The 17822-nt window shown below is 35.7% G+C and overlaps 1 protein-coding gene across 1 annotated transcript in view; it reads right to left on the reverse strand.

Annotated features, from left to right (window-relative positions):
* The window catches only part of CERKL (ceramide kinase like), a 52120-nt gene that overhangs the window by 6207 nt on the left and 28091 nt on the right, over positions 1–17822 (reverse strand). The window contains exons 3-10 of the mRNA XM_063162260.1: positions 16684–16815; positions 11657–11720; positions 8878–9020; positions 2806–2880; positions 1582–1759; positions 1253–1321; positions 907–932; positions 716–824 (exon numbers count right to left, since the gene is read on the reverse strand). Coding sequence (XP_063018330.1) covers positions 716–824; positions 907–932; positions 1253–1321; positions 1582–1759; positions 2806–2880; positions 8878–9020; positions 11657–11720; positions 16684–16815 — 796 coding nt within the window. The remainder of the gene's footprint in view (positions 1–715; positions 825–906; positions 933–1252; positions 1322–1581; positions 1760–2805; positions 2881–8877; positions 9021–11656; positions 11721–16683; positions 16816–17822) is intronic.

A 17822-nucleotide genomic window follows, 5' to 3' on the forward strand; every position in this document is an offset into this window, starting at 1 on the left:
TCTCTGCATTCTTTTTATGAGGGAGCATTTTGTACTTTGCATACAACTACAAAGTCTGTACTTGCTATTCTGCTCAATTGCCAACTGGATACAAGAAGTACAAATATTTACCACCTAAGAACTGGTTTGGTCAGCACAAAGCAGGCTCTCAACAAGGAGCTAAAGGCAAAATGAATAAATGTCAACAACCAGGTTACATACTCCTTTGCTTCCCCAAACCCTGCATGTAGAAGCTTCATTTCCCAAGTTCTGAGGGGAACTAAACAAAAAATAATAAGAAGAAAAAGACAAGTGTGATCTTTAGTCCTTAGTAACATGAGAAAGACTCTTATTTTTGCTGGCTTTAGAGCAGAAGACAAGGGCCACTTTTATATTTGAAAAAATAAAATTAAATCTAAGCGTGAAGTTTCCCCATAAAGCCAAATCCTATGACAGATGACTGCTCCATGACTACTACTTAAGTCAGACTTGCCAACTAATTTAATCACAGCAATTATCCACTCATAATTCTAGTTAGACTGCTTGACCTTATTTGCCTGATCCAAAAACTGATTACAATTCCTGGGATTATCGAGTCTGCTGCAGTCTCTGCTCCCTCCCCCATCCAGAGGGACTAGACTACCTAAACATAGGCTCATATTCTCGGAAAAGCCAAGGTCTTAAGGTAAGATGTCAGAATTTATAGACATGACTAATTCTCTAAACCCATACTGACCTCGTATTAGGTGCCAAGCCTCTTGGTGCCATTGAACACAGACAAGGGATTGCCATAATGCTCACATTCAGGAAGTGACCCTGAATTTTCTGCCATTGATCCTTGCTACCTAAATATAACAGAGTAACGCTATATTACTCCAGTTAATCAGCCATGGTTCAGTTTTAAAAATCCTAAAAGCAGAAACTCACCTTTTTTCGTTCTCTCTTTCTTCCTTCTAAAAGGGTGGAAGCATGTAGGTAAAAAAAAATTAAAGTCATTTGCACATTTAAGCAACACATAACTTATAAAAAAAGTAGCATATTAGTGGAACTGAAAAAATCAATAATACTGACTGGAAGACTGTCTTGTAACAAGATCCTCTATAACAGTCTACAGAAAACACTTTACAATATGTAAAAGTTTGCAGTTGTCAAAATAAATACTTTTTAAGCTTATATCACCTGTTGATTAAATTTGAACAAAGTAAAGAATCTGTACAATTTTATTCTTCTTCATTTCTGTAGCTTTGGAATTGCTTGAGTCAGTTTTACTTACCTGTCCTTCTCATGAGTGTCTTCCTGCAGAATTTGTAGAGGGAGAAATGATAATTCACATTCCTCTGGCCTAGAAAAGTAATGACATTTACTAGGATGTAAACAAGTATTCTGACTGTTAGACACACTTTTATCAAAGTTAAGATGATTTTTAGGAGATTCTGAATGTATAGAATTTATCTCCTCTTTGACTTGTAAGATACATCACATCTGAGTTAAATCTGTCTGCAATTAAGATAAACTACTGCTCTCTGTCTTTATGAGATTTATTATTTCCATTTCCTCAGGAAAATAAGAAACACTAGAAAAACATGACATCTCTTGGCATACCTGAGATCTGCCAGGGTTTTGATGAAAGCAAAATCCTTCCTCTGGCTGGAGGGCATCCAGCGGTGCCTCTCTGCCAAAGCCAGCGTCCTCGCCCCAAACCCGAACATGGCCGAGAACCCAAAGCGCAGCAGCTTCCTCGGAGTGCTGAAGGTGCACACATCCACTGCCTGGATGTGTCCTACAGGTGCACAGAGAGACAAGAGAAAAGAAAAACCTATGTTTCAAATGACACACAACTTACCATTTCTTTTTCCTCTACTTTAGCTAAGGGAAAAACCTGTCCAGACACCTCTCTCTCAGAATCAAAACCAGAATCCATCTAGATAAAATTAAGACTCTATCAAAGTAGTAATTTCAGATGCTTGAAAATTTTAAAGCTATAGTAAAGCATTCAGCTACTTCATAAGGCTGCAAAGGGTCTGACTCTTAATTTTTTGCACATTTTCAACAAGTAGAATCAAGGAAAATGTAATATTGCTAATATTTGCATAAATCTCTGCAACTATTTCACCAAATAAATGTAATGACTGCACATTGTACTGGAGGATATATGGGAACTCTTAAACATAGGTTTGAAATGTATTCATGTTTACAGTTATAAAATATAATTCTGTTCAAGATAGGATATATACATTTTTTCTTTAATAGACCCTGCATTCAGTGTCTCTGATTTCTAAAGAAAGACAGATTTAGATTTTGCCTGTAAAGGGTTTTGTATTATGACTTGAGAAATAGAGCAAAGGCTCTTCCACTGCAGACTGCAAGACCAAGAGAAGAGATACTCAAGAAGGACCTTAATCTTTTTTCTTTTTTTTTAATTTAAAATAAAATTGCTAAAGAAAGACTGCCTTGAGAGTAAAATTAACATTTTCTGACAAACTATTTGCTATTTCTAAGACCTAAAAATAAGGTTTGCACTAGCAACCTACTTTTCCCTTTCAGCATAATTACATTTTCACATTCAAAACCCATTTATTGTGCAGACCCAGTGGCAAAGGATACAGTTTTTTCTATGAATAAAGCTTTCTTATAGAAACTGTTAGTAATTAAGGGAAATGCACCTGGAGCTAAAACCAGGATAGAATCATTTGGGTTTAAAAGTCTTAGAATATAGGTTACAGTGACACAGCAAAATGCAATGTCTTTACTGAGCAACTGGTTATGACAAACTTCTACACACTGCTTTATTATTTATAATATGGTAGTGAATGTAAAAATATTTACCCATTACAATGTGCAGTGCTGCTGTCACTGCATGTTTAATACCATAGAGTGTATGGGCCAAAATATTTGTAGTACCTGTAAAAGTGAAAAAAAAACCTGCTGTAAAAAATCATGAGAGATAGAGAGTAACCAGTACAAATATACACAGCATTTTTAATTACTGCATTTTATAAAAAATAAAACCTGCCCATAAATTCTCTTGTTAACAGCAGAAATGCTGAATAGTATTAAATTAAAACCTTTAAAACTTCCAGAGGTCTATGAAATCTTCTCTGCAAATTCATTCATAAGTGCCATAAAAACTAAGCAGTGGGAGAAACAAGTTTTTCAAAATATTGCCTGCTTGGATCTTTTTTAAATCATCTCCTTAATCATCACCTCTTATATACCTAAGTGCTGTACTAAGGAACTGGAGACAGATTATCTAGTAAGATGCATTTGGGGAATATTTTAGGTTGGTAAAATAATACCAGACAGTGTAAAACTGTACATTTTTCAAGCCAAATGATATTTAATCTAGTCAAAGATAGCTGCTGTGCTTCTTGCAGGCTACATTTCAGACTCCTGGAATAGTGAACAAAATTAATTACTGCACATCAGCTTCACAAGTAAGAACTCAATGACTGAAAAACAGGGCAGGCAGAATGTGACATCTGACAAAGAGGGGACTTGCACTCAGTGCACCCAAACTGATCCTTCTCCCTTTTATTTGTCACTGCCTGGATGCTGGCAGCAGCCATTCTGCCAGCACCAGAGAGAAGAGAAGAACAGAACTTGACACAAGGGCGTGAATAAATCAGGTGACAAATAGAAGAAATAGTCAAAACCCAGCAATGTCAGCACTGAGTTGAAAAAGAGAGTGGAAAATCAGCTGTCAGTTTGCAAAAGAAAGAAGCAGAGTTCTGAAGGCCCACGACTGCTGATGATTGATATCTCAAGGCACTTTACCTGGGTAAGAAACATGGAGATATGTATGTAAATTTTGCCCTTCTGTTTTAATGCTTAGGACATAAAATACTGTGCATCAGCTGACTTTTGAATATAAATTTATTTTTAAAATCATGAAGAAGGAGTAGTTGTGTCTTTCCTAAATAGGTGTAGTTTAAAAAAAAATTCAAATTGATTTTTCTCACTTCTGGCATTAGCCAAGCAGCAAAAGAATTCACCTCTGGAAAAATAAAGGCCTGCCACCAAACAGGCAGAATATTGACTTCTTCATATCACTGATTAAGAGATGGATAATTCAATACATTTTTAATTAAAAGAACAAAAATTACATAAGAACAGTTTAGAACCTAACATTCTCATATAAAAATGAGCTCACATATATTTTATAATAATTTTCTTGTTTCAATTATTTAATAATCTACAGCAGCAATGGACAAATCTGGATGTTAAATTTGCCCTAAGTTTTATGGAAGATAAATACTTTCAAAAGTGAAAGATAGATACTTTCAAAAGTAGGGGAGAGAAGGGAAGAAAGGAAAAGACTACCGCATGTCAAGCAACAGGCACTCGATATTTAAATCAGCACTTTAAACCATAATGTACCAGATTGAAAAATTTTGCTTCTCCCCAAATTCTGCTTTTATGTCATACAGAGTGTAGAAAAAATACTGAATTTGCAAAGACTGATGTACATAATTACAAAGCCCTAAGGCATCATGCCATTCTTATTCAGAAATGTATCTTTGATTTTTTCCAAAAATTTCTTTAAATAAAAATTTTAGTGTAACAGGGAATCTCACAGATCACCTGTTACATCCTTAGTGCACCCTAGCCTCTGAAAGCAATTTAGAACTTTATGGAAAGCTGCCATAACATCAGAGAGAGGAGCTCTGTGTTCCTGCTATATGAAGGAAGTGAGGTACATCTTTTAAGGTAACAGATACCCAAAACCTACAAAACCCCCTACATTTGACCTAAAAAGCAATTCTTCCCAGAATACTACAAGTGTTTGCCCAACATTATCTCATGTTTGAATGACTTGACAATATTTCATGTTTGAATAACTTCATGTTTGATTTAACTTCCAGATCCAACTAGTTCTGCTTTGCCAGTGAAGGTAGCTAGGGATGTAATTAAAAAATACTCAAATATTTCCTTCAGTCAGTATTATACAGCTCTTATGAACTGTTATGAGTACCTCTCCAAAACAAAGGAAATCACACATACAAGCAGCAGATCGTTACAAGTCAGGCACATCATGTTTACTTCCTGTGTGTCAAGACAGGGCAGTTGTTATTGTAAAAAAATGTTTCACTTCTCACTGAAGATCAAGCTAATTAAAGAGCACAAGGTGGAATATAGTTTGGAAGATCAAGCTTGGTATGAGTTTAAGCTGCAATCCTGATTTAAGAGTAATTTATCAATGCAGATGGCAGCAAGATACCAAACAACCACAGCTGAAGTCGGTACCAATCTTCAAACTGGCTTTAATGAGACCTAAATCTCATTCCTACTAAACAGGATAGGCACAAGTAATTGCATCCTTCTCTTAAATCTTTGGAGCTTATTAACATTTGCAGAAGTAAACAAAGCAAAATCCCACCCTTTCAGGACTCTGAGGAAGATGAAACAAGTTCTGTGTTCAAAAACAAAAGCACCACATCCATCCTTCCACAAGCTGAAGAACGAGGCCAAGCGCAGTTTTGTGGGAGCAAGCACCATCACATTCTATAAAAACTCCACTTAGCACATGCCTAGCAGCAGTTTTAATCCCAATAATGACTGAATAATGTGCCTTATTAACTAAGTCCTATACAAGCAGGATGCCAGACAAAATAATCCAAACCAAAACAAACAAGCAAACCCAAACATGCAGCCTATAAACAAGGTAGAAAAATATACAAAATTAAGGACCCAAGCCCTTCTTATTTAAATAGTGATTCAATAATGGTTTTAATGCCATTATTCAAACTCCCAAGTAATCTCTTTTCCCCTATGCAAGCTCAAGATATTATTTACCAATAACAACAGTTCCCCTGAACACTATCATGTTACTTCAGAACTAAAAGCCTTTGATGTCCATGACTTGCACTGCTCACACATTAGTAAGTCACATTTTTAGTTCTCACTTCAGCTACTCAATTTAATGTGAAAAGATTTTATCCATACAATTCCACCATCTCTATCATTAGCATTTTTTATAGAAACAATTATTTTATTACTCCAAAATGAAATCCTGTTCAAAATATCAACCGATTTTCCTGACATTACAAACAACTTCCTACCACCTCCTTCCCACCAAAAGTGCAAAAGCATCTCAGTAAGAACAGAGTATCTGCAGGTCATGTAAAGCATGACTGATGAAGGTACCAAACAGAAATTGTAGAGAAAAAAATTGTCCTTGGAAGTGCAAGCACTTCTGCAGTACAATTAACTTAATTAACCAGACAACATGAATATTCATAAGGCTGTTAATGTCTCCCCCATCCAAACAGATAAATGTGATGTAATGACTTCCTAGTCAAGCATAGCTAAAATTCTGATGAAAACTGCACCAACATTTTGGTTCTTTGCCTGAAATATCACAGAAATTAACAGTTCCTCAGTAATATTTTATTTTCTGAATTAATTTGGAATCATGAATTTATTTATATGAACCCCTTTGGATCAAAAGGTTCGTAGGCATCAGATAAAGATTGTCTCTTGTTCTGTAACAACTGGATAGCTTTTTTAATGTCCTTCCACAGTTCCCCCTCCCCTTTCTCTGTTTCCCCCTCCATACAGTTTCTTAGCAGTAGTTCCCATAGCAACTAACACTCTTGCTAATGGCCAGCAGTACAACTGCAGGCTTCCCCACATCTCATCCATTTGATTTGGACCACAATAAGGCAGCTCAGTAGAGTATTTCAGTAAAAACATACTCCCCTCTGGACCTCTCTCTTCAGGAGGTAAATTGTTTCAAAAGCATCTTCTTCCCATCAAAAGGACTGAAAGTTCAAAATGCTGTCTTAGGTACTTATTATGGAGACTAAAACCAGATTTTAAACCACCCACATAATACTATCCTGTAATTCAGTTGTTGATTCTACTTGGCTGGAAATTCCTAATAATTTTGTACAATGGATTTCTGGTGGGGAAAAAAATGTTAACTGACCAGAGTTGCATCCTCATGAGAACAAGTATCATAATTACCTGTTTCCTAACTGAGCACCTCATGGAATATGGAAATCAAACAAACAACAGATTGTTTTTAAGAACCTATTAGGAGTTTCTCACAATATCATTTTATGAACTGTTCTGATCCTCTTTCACAAAATCTATGCCATTCTGTGTAAGAAACCCTACAGAATTCTTTTGGGTTTACAAGCCCTTTCTGATCACAACATATCTGTCCTAAAGTGAGGAGAGAAAGCACCACTGAGAGGCACAGTGACCCACACACAACATGGAGTCAGGGGCTGCAGAGACTCTGTCTCAGCACCCTTGAGATATTCACAGGAACGGAGCTGGTAAGCGATGGCCCAACTCAAATTCATTACCTTCATGTCTTTGACATTGCTCTCTCTTTTACCAAGGGCTTTTAACCTCAGAGAAAGCTAATGTAGTCTTGCTCCTTAAGAAGAAACTAATGGTCCTTTCATGTGTGGAAACCAAATCAAAGCATTTAAAAATCTGCTGGCTCGGCTCAAAGTGACATGCCCCTTTTTTCTGTAGAAAACTCAAAACAGTGATTTGCTGTTTTACTGGCTGTAGGAATGTTGTCCTTACCAGTTAAAAACATCTGAGGAACTATGTCAAGTAGTCTTAGCACACATTCACACCAAAGAGTACTGTTCATGCAAAAACACCTCTCTTCTTTTCAAGAGAAGTGATTCATATAGCAGTCCAGAATCAACCCTGACTGTACTGATTTGTGCTGCTTTTGGCTGGGGTAGAGTTAACTTTCTCCCCAGTGGCTGCTATGGGCTGTGTTCTGGATTTGTGCTGAACACAAGGTCGATAATACAGACATGTCTTTGTTATTGCTGAGCAGAGCTTACACAGAGACAAGGCCATTTCTTCTTTTTCTCACTTCCATACTGGTGAGAAGTTGGGAGTGCCTGGGAAGGTGAGAGGAGACACAGCCAGGACAGGTGAGCCCAGCTGACCAAAGGGATATTCCAGACATATGACACCATGCTCAGTAATAAAAGGGGGGAAGGGTGGGACATTTGGAGTGATGGCACTTGTCTTCCCAAGCCACTGTTACGTGTGATGGGGGCCCTGCTCTCCTGGAGATGGCTGAACACATGGGAAGCAGGGAATGAATTCCTTGTTTTGCATTGCTAGTGTAAGCAGCTTTCCCTTTTCCTATTAAATTGTCTTTATCTCAACCCAAGAGTTTTTCAGCTTTTACCCTTATTATCCTCCCCCAGTCCCACAGGTGGGGCAGTGATCAAACAGCTGTGTGGGGCTGGGCTTAAACCACAACATCTCTTGCTAAAGCCTTCCTGCTGGGCACAGCTACACCCCAAGGAGGGCCAATACAAACACTGAGGAGAAGGGATACACAAACCCCCCAACACAAACAAAACCACACCACCAGATACAAGTTAATAAAAGAGCAAGATGACTTTTTAAGAGAGATAGATTTTCATGTCTGTAAAGGAGAAAGTCGTTTTTTGCACACAATATTTTTTTTTACTATAATGCACACAATGTATTCCTGAGACACCATTTTAAAATAGACCCTAACCATGAATCCAACTGAGAAGAAAACTAGAGATGCAAATAAGGAAAATCTAGAAAATAAAGTTTTCACTTGGTATAATTTCTGTCGGGAAATAAGACTGAAACTTGATCTTGTATGGATTAGCTGAAAATTATTTTAGTTTTATTCTTTCTCAGCTTCTTCCTTCAGGCAAAGAGCTCATCTGTGCCATTACTATAAATTATCATTACAATTTAAAATCAAGTCATTTGTAATCAATATAAATGACCAATTTAGGACATTTATTCAATAGCTCCCTTACATAACTGAAGCTTTAGCATCAAGAACTGCCTTTAGTAGCCAAAACTGTAAAACATGCCAGAGGGACTAAAACCAGATGACTAACAAAATGTAACAGTACCTTTCATTCTCACCTGCTGGTATTACTCCAAGAGGAACTGGTGCTCTGACAGGCTTTGACACATATTCTGTGTCTTTCCCAGCATCTATCTGGGCTCTGAGGAGTAGCCCATGAGCAACTTCACTGACAGATCCATCTCCACCAACACAAACCACCCTATTACAAAACAAAAATGCCAAACAGTTCAAAACAAACTCTTTCATAGCTGAACAAACAAGTGGAAGGCAGCTACCCACACCATATACATAATGGTATTTCAAAAAGCTAAAAACATTCTTTCTTTAACAACAAGCTTGGGTTTCATTGTCAGATCAGTAAATGTTACTTGATGCTCCTTAAGCATTCTTATTTCTGCTTTCTGTCTGAGTAGGAGTAAATACACTTAAAAAATGACAAAGTTTTTCTTACCTTACCACACATCATGCACATAAACTGATCAGATGGAAGAACCAAACACATGTTTAAGTGCCTCAGTGGAAAAGCTCTTTGCATCTTTCAATGCTGACCCATACAAACATTCCAATGCCTTTTAATTGCCCTTACAATAACAACTCACCAAATATTGCAATAAAATAAAAAAACACTTGAAAACAGCTATTTTCCTACACTATGCAGGCAGTTGAGGGATTTAGCAAAGTATAAAATCCTGGTGCCAGCAATCCTTTGCACAAAGGTACTTAATCACTGCTTCTGGAGCACATAATTAAACTCCCACCTGCTGTGGCTATAGAGAGCAACGCATTTGTCTCTAAAAGCTCTGTTACAGCAAACCTTTTTTTCCTTGTTTTTGTTTATTTAAGTACATATTACAGTGATTCTCCAAGTTAGTAAACATATTTTAATGATAAGAATAGTAATAATACATTCCAAGCATTTATGACAGAAACATCAGAATTACTTTGGGAGCAATTCACCTAAATTATATTCTTTTCAAATATCTGTATGAATGCAGTTGTGAAACTGTGCCAAATCATTCAGCCAGGTAAAACTGGTCAGATCTTTATAAGAAAACACTCATTATATTATTAATGGTATCAAATACTTAAATTCAATTACCTCATCACCTTTCACATTTTCCTTCAGTTTCTATTATTATTTCCAAGCCAATTTTTAATCTCTAATTTTTAGGAATATTTCCTCTATCTAGCTAAACACTGCCACATTAAATTTAAAAAAATACAATATATAGCTGGAAGAATAGAAAATAAAAGTTTGAGGCACATTTTCTTCCTGCTTGCAATCAGGAGCCTTTGCCTTTCTTTTGACTCATTTTTTGTTTATTCCCAGGCTTAAAATTCTCTGTCACAGTAGCAAAACCAGTTAATCTTTGAAGTCTGAAAAACTGTATACCTTCTTGTATACAAGAAGGACTTGTGTCGATTGTCTTCTAGCTATTAAAACTTTTGAAAACAGATATATTTTCCTCTGATTTTGGAGCGCTGTGTAGAGAGAGTCCATGGAATAACATGAGAATGCTGCTAATTTTGTTTTTTACTATTTTAGCATTAATCATCAAGAGTTGCATTTTTGGCTGGAAATAGAGATACCAGCAGGCACCTGGGATTCCAAAGCCAATCAGTGAGAGCCTGCTATGCATAAAGAGTAGAAAGTCTTGAGCTAACAAATTTTACTTAGACCTTGAAGAAGAAAGAGAGAAAGAAACATCTTTCTGAGAAAAAGAAACATCTATTTAACCATCAGATGCAACTTTATTAATCAACTATTCACTAAGGACTGACTAACCCAGGCTACTCTAAATATTCTTGATACTTTAGGCTCCTGCCTAGGGAAGAAATGTATGTATGGGCATTGTCTATTTCTTTTTCTGTTCAGATAGGAAAACCCAGCTGAGACAGCAGCATCACAAATGCAGCCTCTCTATTTGTCACCAAAGCTCAGCCACAAGTCAGGGGCAAAAAGCCAAATTAACAAAGTGCCTCAATTTTCAGTGTCCCTAAAAAAAAATGTGGATAGCAAAAAAAATTTAGAGGGTATAAGACATCTGCCTGTGGTCTTTCAAAATAGAACAGTGACTAGGTAAATCAGAGAAATTATAAATACAAACAAACAGCTTTGACAAAGAATTAACACGTGGGAGTGTCACTTTCAGAAAGCACTGAGATATAAACTTCCAATTTTCTACTGCAAATCATAAACTTCAGTTTACCTCATATGCTGTTAACATGGAAGGAATCATAACTTTCCTAGTGAGAAAATCAAGCTCAGAAATACCATTGCTAGATTGTTTCCATACTGCAATAAATAAAAAAACCATGTTGTCTTGTCATTTCTACATTTTTGGGTCTCAAAAAAAAAAAAGGATAGCAAAAAAGGTAGAGGCACATATGCCTGTGGTCTTTCAAAAGGGTTCCAGCTTGGATCTGGTTACTGGAGAAAGCCTTATAGGGGAAGTTCTCAGTGTCTACCCAAAGATCAAAGATGAAACAATTCAAATATGACTCAGTGTAGAAGATACTTGTGAAAGAAGATACAATCCAGGCTTCGTCTTCTTTATCTTTGTATTCTTACAAATACAGAGACTGAAACCCTCATGAAGCATATCTTCAGAGAGCTTTATGTACATTTACCATTATTTATGAATCCAAGATGCATTTCTATTGTCAGTAATTAATAAACACCAAAGTGTTTAATGAGAACTGAATTTCCCAGGTTTCATATATATGAGAAACAGTGTAACTTTTTAAATACCCACGGACATAGTTTTTATTGGAATACCAATGAAAAACAACCTGATGCGATTTACCAACCTTCATAGTCACTAACCAACTTACCCATCAAATGCCTGCAGTTCACATTCTTTAAGTACTGAGAGAGCATGTCCTTCATATTCGGTTACTGTGGAAAACATCAATTAGCAGCAGATTAGATAATTTAAAATTATTTTGTCCATCCAACATAAGGAACACAGAGTAATTTGATTCAGATTATTTTTAAGTCATTAATGCATTAAAAGGATAGAAGTTATATTTTACAGTTATGCTAGCTGAAAGGCCAAACACTAAATTACAGCTGCTATCAGATACATGGCTATTTCATGCATTTAAATTTGGATAATTCAAGATGTTTGTTGCATCAAAATGCAAGTTCTAGCACTGACAGAGTTGGTAAACTTAAGGAAAATAAGCATTTCCTCAGTTAAGATAGAATTACTTCAGCATCAATCAAAGTTAATTGCCTTTGTGTTAGGATATGCAAATTGCTAAATCAAAAATAAGAGGAGTTAAACACAGAAGTATGAAATCAAGCCAAATACCAGTGACAACAGCATATAACACACAGAGGAAGGTGGCACAAGTATACACCAGAGTTCATAGCCTCTGGAGGAAATGAATCTGTCACTCCACATAGATGTCTCTGTGTTTGCTGATACCCCATATAGTACTGTAAATGCCAGTGAAGGCAGGATAAACTGGCATACTACAGATGGCACGAAGCATCATAACTACATTTAGCATTTTCTAGGGCAGCTTTGCCAGAAGAGACAGCCCAGCTGCAGCCACCCATCAAAGATTTTTGCTGACTGACATGACACTTGCAGATGGATTTTTTGTGTAAGAATGTGCATCATTATATGCAAAATTACATTAATCTTTCATGCTTGTCTGTCCCTGGTGCTCACATAGTTCAAGGCTTTTCTCCAGTGTTCCTAAACACTGCTAAAAATATTAGTCTTGATGTCTAAAACAATCATTCCATAGCTGTACCTGTTCCAACAGTATTTCTACAACTATTCAAAAGCTGCTTACAAGAATTGAAAATATCCCTATCTCTTCCTATTTAAACAAACACACAAGTATGTGTGTGGACATAGTGAGTGTATATATCTTTTCTCCCAAAAAATGAGAAGGAAAACAAAATCAAAACAAAGGTGATACAATTTTTACACTTCACACTAAAAATTTGTTTATATTGTCTGTAAGTTCAAAATCCCCCAATCAGTACCAGCAAAGTTCTCATGCTTTGTGTTTTGAAAATTCTTAATTAAAAAAAACAGAGTTGTTTTGATTATATGGAAGGCAGAGATTTATCATTTTGCTGCAGAAGCACCTATCACTGTAATAACTTTTGGGAATTATTTAGAGAATTTACTTTCATGCAGGGTCTCTCTGGAATATCAAAGCACATTATATAAGCTACCATATTCAGCCTTGCATTGCCAATGGGAACAATGCTTTTATCAATATCTGTAGGCTGTGTGAAAAGTGACCAATAAAAGTGTGCATCATGCAAAAATGCAGAAAGGTTCAAATATCTTACCATTGCTTAGCTGTGAAAGAAATTCTTCCCATGAAAATAGAGTTGGTTACCAGGTTACATGCCTTTTTAAATGAACACGATGACATTTAGAAAGTTATGAGTACAGTCTAATTAAAATGGAACAGTAAATAAGATTTATTTTGTAACAGAAAACATGCTCAGTGCTTTCCTAATGTAATGTAAGTTATGCTTACTGTTACAGAATTAATTCACTCAAGGAACAAGGACATAAAAATAAAGAGGGCTCATGTCTACGGAGAAGTCAATAAAGGCAGTAAAAATGACTACTGTTAGCCAGATTGAGAGCAAATCCATCCTCTTTGCATCTAATTGCTTAAGTTTGGAAACTATGTAAAAGTACTGTTAAGGCTTAAGACTGGGGAATTACAAGAAATTTAAAATTTGATGAGATTATGACAAAGGATCTATTTTGACACATCATGACAAAAAGGCAGTGAAAAAATGAGGTTTTCAGGAAAATCTTTGTGAGAACATATAGAGAATAATTCGAGTAGAAAAAGAACCTAGAAAAATCCAACACAGACATAAAAAGACCATGTGTAGAAAGTTTTCTGCAGGCTTGACAACCTCCAGAAGGGCATGTATAAATCATTCTGATAGCTGGAAAAAAAGCTAAGTGTTTGAATATTTGGCACTGTTCCAATTCAGGAGGAAAACAAACAAACAAAAAAACCTACTGAATGTGTTTTGTTAATAGGAAGAAAGCTTCTTTCATTGTTTGAGAAGGATCCAAATCTCATCTTTGTCAAAATCATTATCACAAAAATATAATTTGATTCTTTTTGACCATTTGTAATGCATAATTTAGAAAGATTTTCTCTTTCTTTAGTCCTTAAGTGCCAGATAACAGCATTCTGAAGGAAGGACACCAAAGGTGCACCCCATTTGAACAGAGTCACATACTCCAAAAACACTTCAACATCCTCTTCACGTGGCAAACAAGAACCAAGGGCTTGACCACTACACACAGAAAAAGCAATATAAAATTAGTTCAACACTTCAAAACAGGGGATGCTGTCACATGGCACCTGAACATGCTGGCACTCCTGCCACAGACTAAAATCAATGGGATTAACTGTTTCTGATGACAGCTTTTTCTCATCCAGCATCAACACCAGTTATCTGTTGGTATTTACCATATGCCAATGCAATTTACCATAAACCAGTGCTGTTTGTCCAACTCTCAAATATTCCTTTCTTTTGTGGTTCTGCCCTAAAAATAGGAGTTAGGGAAGGCTGTTATTTTTGCCTAAAAGTCCAGGTTGTAATAGTGCATAAGTGGAAGCAAGAGATTCAAAACTAGGAAGAGAAGTGAGACAAGCTAGGATTCTGTCAGGGTTTCTTTTATTTATTTTTCTTTAACTATGAGTAAGATTTTGCAAGACACTAATGTATTTCTAAAATAATAGTTCCAATTATCACAGTTTGCCAGTACCTGCAGGTATCTCAACTGTGGAGTGAGCTTTTGTAGAACTCAATTTTTGGAAGAGTCACTGTTCTTATCCTAGCAGCCACATCCCAGCTGCAGCACAAAAAAATTGCCCAATTCTTAAAAGAGGTCAGATTTTAACTATTGTTTCACCTTAGCCACAATTCAAAGTATTGCTTCAGTTTAAATTTGCTAATTCACACTTTCTAGAGCTCTAAGCACTTCAGAGGTTTGCTTACTGCATGTGACAAAAAAAAATCTCAAAAACCCAGCAAAACACAATCCACTCCAGAATACCTTTGATTATTTTTTACTGAAATTATTAAAGTGTTCCACACAAAGCTGTCTGGGAAAAAAAAAAAAAAAAAGAAAGAAAACTCTACAAAATTTTAAAACAATTAGAAAAAGTAAGTGTTACTTCAGCACTCACTTATTTACAGACATGTCTTTAGATTGCCACATGTCCTTGGGTAGGAGAAAATATTTCCACTCCAGACTTCTAAACACATTAAGAAGTTTATTCCAAGAGAAGCTATAATGAAGAATAAAATCTGGAAAGCCTCATCAGAGAGGAAGCAACAGCTACCAATGTACAAGACTGGCTGAGGAGAGCTCTGCCTTTCAGCACTCCACTGTCAATCTTTGATGTTCTGAAGTGGTTTAAGTAACCTGAAAATTTTTTATTTTTTATGCACTAGAAGCCACTTCAGAGGTTCAAATTTGCTAGAATTTTTTTGTGCTCAACAAATTTTAACTTCTCATTCAATGAATTTTAAATATGTGCATGTGGAAAAGTCTCAATGTAAACTATCTTCAGTGAAAAAATTGTACAAAAGCCTTCACAATTTCAGTGCCCAATACAGCTTTGTACATCACCAGTTATGTAAATATTGGCCATGCTCCAAAACAGCAGGAACAGCAGGAAGCACACTCCAACATCAAAAAATCCAAAACAATTATGGGAGGAAAAAACCCAGTTCAATTTACTTGAAATAAAGTGCTTGGTTTTATTAGAATAGGGTACCAGTGGACAGGATTTTTATTCAGCACCCACCACCACCCTCTTTAAAAAAAAAAACAAAACATAATCCTTAATTATTTAGTTCTCAACTAGCATTGAAAACTGCAATGTAGTTTTCTCATTTTGCCTGTAGGAGGAGTGTTAGGCAGCTAATAAGCACAGGAGTATTTCAACATTGCCCAAATAACCTTAATTAAAGGACAGGCCATTAAACATTTTTCTGGCTTCACTCAGAAGTTTCCTATTAAAAATTCAAAGACAAATACTTAAAAAATAAACTTTAAACTGTTTTTATTCCACTAGTAAAAAGGCTTTTGAAACCTCCACAAATTATATTCACAACTTGTATTAAAACATTTTTTTTAAATTGTGACCAAACAGGGCTAAGTCAATTTATAATATGACAACATAATTAGTCTGTTCACACTATGATCCATGCCTTCCAGGTAGAAAAATATGTCTGTGAAAATTAAAATTTATACAAAGCTGCTGGCATTCCCTCTCAGTTCAGGGTAGTTAGGAAATTATTGCTACAGAATTCTAATACAGACCATCATTTTCACATTTCTTCTAATGTGTCTTTAATCTTCAATTGCTTTTACTTTAAATTGTGGGCTAAGTAGTTAAAAACTACATGGATACAGGGAATAAAATTAGCAAGATAATTTTCATCTACCATTATTGCACTAGTATATTCTCATGGCTAAGTGAGATCTTACCAGAATAATTTTTGATTATTTTGCAACCTGAACTAGTCATCATTTCATAATAAATTTAAGGAACAACTACAAGATGAGATCATCTATAATTTTTCAAGTCAGTTACAACAGACATAGGAAAAAAGACTAGATTACTAGTATTGATTGCTACAGGTGAAAAGTACTGAATCAATAAGAGAATTACTAAAGCCCTTTTCGACAAAATAAAAATATATTGTGTTGTATTAACTAGAACTCCAAATGCAGTACTTGCAGTCAAAGGCAATAGGGATAAGCAGTAAATTGAATTTGTCTCACATGCTTAACTATTAGTTTCACAAAGGATTAAGTTATACTTCTGAAGCAACTTACCTGTAACATCAGTTTTTATGTCAGCAAGTTTAAAAAGAGGTGCAACTTTTTCATAATAAATGTCAGTGGCTTCTCTTTTGTGGCTGCTTGGATTAACAAACACTTTCAAGGATTTAGGTCTGTTTTGAAAACCTAAAATTAAAACAAAACATTCAAGATTACACACAATCTGACTATTTTTACAGCTTAAATGGTTTTTAGAAATCAGAACCATTACAATACTTTGACAGGACAAGTAAATTACAGTCTAAAAATGTCTCAATTTCTTCTTGCATTTGTACTACTTACCTTTAAATTACAGCATTGATTAATTTTGTTTATACAGGTAATAAATAGCTGTAGGAACCAGAAAAAAGTGCTTATGTCACAGCCCAGTTAAACCCTGATTCAGGAGCAGGGTGAATGTGAAGTTTGGGCACCAAAAAAGAAAAGAAACCCAAACATAAAAACGCATCTTTGTTGGAATTTAATGACTCATCCCAGCAGGTATACGAAAGTAACACCCAACAAAACTGACACAACAATCCAACTCTTTTCTTTTCTGAGAGTGCAAATCAAACAGTCCAAAGGAAATTTTCTCATAGTAAAGGAGGTTCAAAAATATAAAGAAATAGAAAATTGGCAGTACCATTTGGAAATCTGCTCATTTAGGCCTTTGAAGCAACAAACTCCAAGGAAATAACACTGAAATAACACTGTTATGCAAAGCTAAACCTTGTTTCGCACATTGAAGTAATTTTATTATTTGAAACATGGCATTTTGTTGAAGAGTAAATAACTCATGCTAAACCAAAAACATTACTTTTTAAATTCCCTTTTCTAGAATTCCTACAATGGCCATGGTTCAATGAGGCTGCTTTGCTGCAAGAAGCAAGCAGTAGTGTGCAATACTGCTCTTCTTATGGTGTTTATTCAAAAGACTTGATTTGAACGATTCTGAATTTGGTTTCAGGACCAGGGTAGACTATCACTTTCTTAGTCAAAAGCTAGAATATCTGGCAAGTGTACTGCTTTCAACATTCAAGAACAAAATTAGTAGTAGCCAAAGGAGCTACATAGGGAGCCAGGAATGAAAGCACATTTTCCTGCCCATGAAGAATACTACTTCAATTTTTGCAGCCACAGGTACCTTCAGAGTG

This window comes from Melospiza melodia, chromosome 8, assembly GCF_035770615.1.
Source record: "Melospiza melodia melodia isolate bMelMel2 chromosome 8, bMelMel2.pri, whole genome shotgun sequence".
Taxonomy (NCBI): Eukaryota; Metazoa; Chordata; class Aves; order Passeriformes; family Passerellidae; genus Melospiza; species Melospiza melodia.